The following is a 5,498-nucleotide window of genomic DNA, read 5'->3' as shown; positions in this document are numbered from 1 at the left end:
CACAAAGTTTATCCTGAATGTATAAACCGACATTATCCATTATCTAGGAATTATCGACCAGACTTTATATATATATATTTTTTTGGCAATACCAGTCAATCAACCATAGAACATATATGTTAATTTACCATGCAATGTGGTGAATTAGCTAATAATAATTATAATAAATTACCACTGTTTGACCATTCCTTAACAGCAGTGGCTTTTACTTAGTATTCTAATTTATTACAAAATCCATTTAAACATGGCAAGAGATGGAAAAGAAATTTCATGCCCAATTCTTTTATAAGGACAGAGAGATTTTTATGGCCAATCTTGCATGATTTCGGTAGCTGCTTGGTGAATTAGTAGAAAACTATATCGCTTAGTTCAAGAAAGCAAAAAGTTGAAGTTCCACAAAATGTTTATTGCGATAGATTTTATAGATTTATATGATTTGACAAGGAAAGTATCTCGATATAAGGCCATTCTTCAAGAGGGAGCGATACATAAGACCTCGTCGGCTGGAACATATTACTATGATACTAACTACGAGATGGTTGCAGTCGAGGTAGTGGCCAAGAAGCCATTTATGTGTTCGACATTGGTTAAAACTGAGACCACTGCGCCAACTACATAGAAAACTTGTTTTGCCATTTTTTCACTAGGAGCCTTCATGATAAGAACAACTACTATCTAGTTGAAGTTCTCAGTCCTGTTGGTCATCCACCCGTTGAAGGTGTTTGCCTAAATTCGTGATTGGTCAGCTTGAGCTCGCGCTTGCTCTATTTGAGCCATCCCTTGCTCCATAATATGTTAAATTCCTATCTACATATCACACAACCCAATTGATATCACCTCAAGAGGATTGCTCTAAGATGAAGATGCCCCCTCATGGTTTGGAGGATTGGGTATTAGGTTTGATAGCGAGCCCAAGAGTTCAAGTGCTAGATACAAATGGGTTGCAGCTTGTCTTCCGTCGAAAGAACTTTCAAATACGAAAGCAAACAAAAAAGAAACACTTACAGTCGACCGCAAGTAATAAAAAAATCTTTCTAAAAGAACCACTTGTATTACAATGAAAATAGCCCAACACTTGTATTACAATGAAAATAGCCCAACATATGAGCGTAAACTTAGATTACTGTTAAGGAATATAGCTACTGGATTACCGTTACTGCTAATATAGGATTACTCAACTGGATATGCTAAGGAACGTAAAAGCCAGATTATGGTAATGAACATAAAAATTATGTTAAGGTAATTGAAAAATAGATTTGATTTTTTTGATTGAGTTGGTATAAGATACTTTACTTTTGAAGTCCTCTGCTATTTACACATTGCCTTGAGATAGCTATCTAAATACTTCTTCCCAAGTTTAATAGTTACATCGATCGGTTCAACACCAATCTGACCTTCCATACTTTTCTTTGATATCTCTCAACCATATTTTGTATTTCACAGTCGCCCATGTTCCGTACTCAGATGACGCGTCTTATCCAACTAGTACCAGATGTTATTTATGCAACACGTGTTTTAAATATCTTCGCAAGTTTAATACATGTTATTCACTTTTCTTATAATGACCGTTTCCCTTTCCAATTATCTCTTTTTAAAGAATGGTAAAAAATGCTTTAAAAAAAAAATGGAACACATGAACACATTTGTTGAAATTAAACTGTTGGATAATTTTTTATTTTTAACCTTTTAATAAATGTCCAAGAACTTGAGAGTCAGAGGACATTAATTTTCAGACCCATCTAAACCTGAACCAGAACTTGGACAGTTTAATTCGAATTACCTGCAATGCCATGCGAATGCAATCTCTAACAAATTTACAAGTGCCACGTATTATCCATCACACTCGGCCAGAGTATCAAAGTTTTTCTCTTAAAAGCTTAGCACCCACTAACTCCCCTCAACTGGGAACAAATCCCAGCCATCCAATCCAACATACGCTATCTCCCACCCCATCCCACCCCACCACCCATAAACTCCACTCATTGTCCGAGGTTGTTCTCCCAGTTGTCAGTCGGAATTCTGCTCTGTTCTACTGGAACTTCCATGGCAGCCACACCCGCATCTGGACCCAGATCCGAATCCAACACCCACATCAGTGACGACCTGAGGCCGACCCCAAAGGAGCAGCGAACGGTGTCCTCATGGGAGATGGCTGGTCTGTGGGTGAGCCTGGTGGTGAGCGTTCCCAACTATTACGTTGCCGGCAGCCTTGTCGACCTCGGCATGTCATGGTGGCAAGGCATTACCACCATCGTTGCTGCCAATGCCATAATCACCATCTGCCTCATCCTCACCGGTCATCCTGGCACTCGCTACGGCATTCCCTTCCCCATCCTCTCCCGATCCGCCTTCGGCATCAGCGGGGCCCATGTCGCCACCCTCCTCCGATCTCTCGTGGCCTGCGGCTGGTTCTCCATCGAGTCATGGATCGGCGGCCAAGCCATCTTCCTTCTCCTCCCCTCTTCTCTCAAGCGTTCCTCCTCATTCGCCCACACGATCTCCTGGTTGGGCACTTCACCCCTTGAATTCACCTGTTTCATCTTCTTCTGGCTGGCCCAACTAGCCTTCATATGGAAAGGGATAGCCGGTATTCGCTCCTTCGAGAAGTACTCAGCACCCATACTCGTCATACTCACGTTAGCCCTCCTCGTATGGGCTTATATCAATGCCGGAGGCTTCGGAAACATGCTTTCTTTACCATCGAGATTGACTCCTTACCAGTTCTGGTCTATCTTCTTCCCCTGCCTAACAGCGAATATCAGCAGCTGGTCCACGCTCGCCCTCAACATACCTGATTTCACCCGCTATGCCAAAACTCAAGCTGATCAAATGCTGGGCCAGGTCGGGCTTCCCATCTTCATGGGCGTGTTCGCTTTCGTCGGCCTTGCCATTACCTCCTCCACGGAGGTGATCTTCGGCCACATGATCCCAAACCCTGTCACGCTCCTCGGGGAGATCGGCGGTGGCATTTTCATCAAGGTCCTCGCCATCTTTGGTATCAGCCTCGCGATAATCACCACCAACATCGCCGCCAACATCGTTGCCCCTGCCAACGCGCTTGTCAATCTCAGCCCTTCAATATTCACCTTCCGGACAGGGGCTTTGGTCACAATGGTCTTGGGCATCGCTTTCCAGCCGTGGAGGCTGATGCAGTCGAGCGAGACCTACGTCTATACCTGGCTGGTTGGTTACTCTGCACTTTTAGGTCCAATCGGAGCAATTATTCTAGTCGATTACTACCTTATCCGTCACATGTTCTTAGATGTTACTGCATTGTACTCTGTCAGCCCTCTCGGGGCTTACTACTACTGTGGAGGAGTCAATCTCGCTGCGATTGCGGCTCTGGTTATTGCCATTGCGCCTGTAATCCCCGGATTCCTCAACAATGTAGGAATCCTAAAGGAAACTACAGATGCTTTCGTTGTCATCTACAACAATGCTTGGTTGATCACCTTCTTCTCCGCCGGCATTGTGTTTTGGCTAATCTCCTACTTGACACGAAACAGAGAGACTCCATCTCTCGAGCCGCTTCTTCCTGATTCGTTGGGATAGTGTTTTCATATGTTAGTAGAAGTAGCAAGGTGGATGCTTACATAAACAACTGGAGAGACTTTCATTTGTACATTTCATTGTAGTTCTTCTTCAGTTAGATCCAAAAGTGTTCTGTTCTTTCGGTGATTTGGGTGCAATGGAGATTAGATGAATCAAGATTTGCTGCGGTTGAGGTAGTGGGTATGATTTGATATCACACCCAAATATCTTTGATACGGTTCATCGCATCGATGGAAGTATAGCCACATGAATCCCACTAGCTGGAATTGGGTATTTTTCTTCAGCAACGCATTTGGTTGATTCGTGATGTGGGGTACCATATCTGCAATCCGAGTTCCTCGTTTAAGTCACGATGATGTTTAACCTGCTCCGTTCAGGATCATTTGGCTGCATGGATTTAAAATCCTGTGGATTCTATTGGATTTTGAGACATGCGGAATCAGCTGTAAAGTGGGAATGTAAAAAGGTGTTTTTGTTGATTGATGTCTTAAATATGTAATTCAACGCGTACATCGATGACAGTTCGATTGGCATGATTTCTTTCCAATTGTATTTCTCCCAGAGGCTGTAAATATGAGTGTAACCAGGATTAGGGTGTAATACAAGTGCTTTCTAATTTTTTCCTACGGTTTTTCCATATTAAATTTGGAGTCTTTGTAATTGGGCTTGATTGTGCAATTGAAATACTTGATTCATCTCTTTGTGCTTCCCCCGTCACCCAACAGTTTTTGTTTTTAGGGATTTTGAAATAATGAAAAATCCATATCTTTCAAAGTTCTTACAACCAAATGACCTAAAAAACTGAAATCTCCACAAATCCGTCAGAATAATGTAGGCAGCCAAACGACCCCTCATATTTCAGGAGATCATTAAAAAGGCCGAGTTGCTTTGCAATACAAGAAAAAGCGCCATTCCTGGCGCCTATTTTCACTGGCGGCCATGTATAACTGCTGGTGATCACCGGAATCACCAGCAGCCGTCCAAAAACGCCCCTGTTTTTGAAACATGGGCGCCGGTGAATCGATGGTACTAAAACCAAAAACGGAGAGATGTTTCATTTTCATCGCGCGCGCAAACTCCCTCCTCTCTCTCTTGTCCTGTGCGCTTCTCCCAGCCCTCTCCCTTCCTCTCTCTCCATCTCTCGATCTCCTTGATTTCCCTCCCTTTCCATTGACGTCTCTCCCAGTTCGCTCTGTTCGAAGCAACCATTGATCGATCTCCCTCCAATAGCTGACGTGAATAGAAGAAATCAGAGCACATGAAGTGAAAGTTACTCTTTCTTTCTCTTTCATTTCCTCTTTTAATGGCCAGAAATTGGGCAGCAACCATGGCAGTGGCAGCCATATCCACCGCTGTCCATGGCCTCCTACATGTTTGAAAAAATGCTTCAACCAAGAAATTCTTGTTGAGGGCCTGTTTGGACGAGGGTGATCAAGATGGATGGATTCCGATTGGGTAGCCCTGTCCCTTCTGTTTTGGGCAGCAGATGAAACAGAGTATGAACCAAAATCAGGTCCTTATATCACACCTCTTTGAGACCATGGGGTGTGAGTGTGTACGTGAGTGAGTGTGCTACTTTTAGATAGTAGCAAGAACCGTTAGATTCACAGGTGCACGTCTAAAATATTTAGCACTTACTAATGTAGCAAGTTTGTGCAAGATCCAAGCCATCCATTGAGACATCCCCACCATCTATGCACCATGGCCTAAAGTTTCCATTGTTACACATGTTTAGCACTTGCTAATGTAGGAAGTTTGTACAATATCCAAGCCATATCCATTGAGTCATCCCCACCTGGAAGATGAATGTCAGCAGTATCTATTAGATTGCGGTGAAGTAAACACTTGGGCAAATTCCCTACTAAAGTTCTAATAAGTAAAGCCCTTGAAACGCACTTGGCAGAAGGGGGTTGAGTTTTTAGTAAGTACATCTTACTATCTCATAG

At 43.1% G+C, this 5,498-nt stretch overlaps 1 protein-coding gene across 1 annotated transcript; it reads left to right on the top strand.

Moving 5' to 3' along the window:
* Nucleotides 1–1,969: 1,969 nt before the first annotated feature.
* On the top strand, nt 1,970–3,750 carry LOC131231222 (purine-uracil permease NCS1-like). Its single transcript, XM_058227344.1, has one exon. The coding sequence runs from the start codon at nt 2,044–2,046 to the stop codon at nt 3,550–3,552; it is 1,509 nt and encodes a 502-aa protein (XP_058083327.1). The 5' UTR covers nt 1,970–2,043; the 3' UTR covers nt 3,553–3,750.
* The last annotated feature ends 1,748 nt before the right edge of the window (nt 3,751–5,498 follow it).

This window comes from Magnolia sinica, chromosome 17, assembly GCF_029962835.1.
Source record: "Magnolia sinica isolate HGM2019 chromosome 17, MsV1, whole genome shotgun sequence".
In the NCBI taxonomy this organism is placed as follows: Eukaryota; Viridiplantae; Streptophyta; class Magnoliopsida; order Magnoliales; family Magnoliaceae; genus Magnolia; species Magnolia sinica.
Note: the sequence above shows the minus strand (reverse complement) of the source record. Positions and strands in the feature narration are given on the sequence as shown.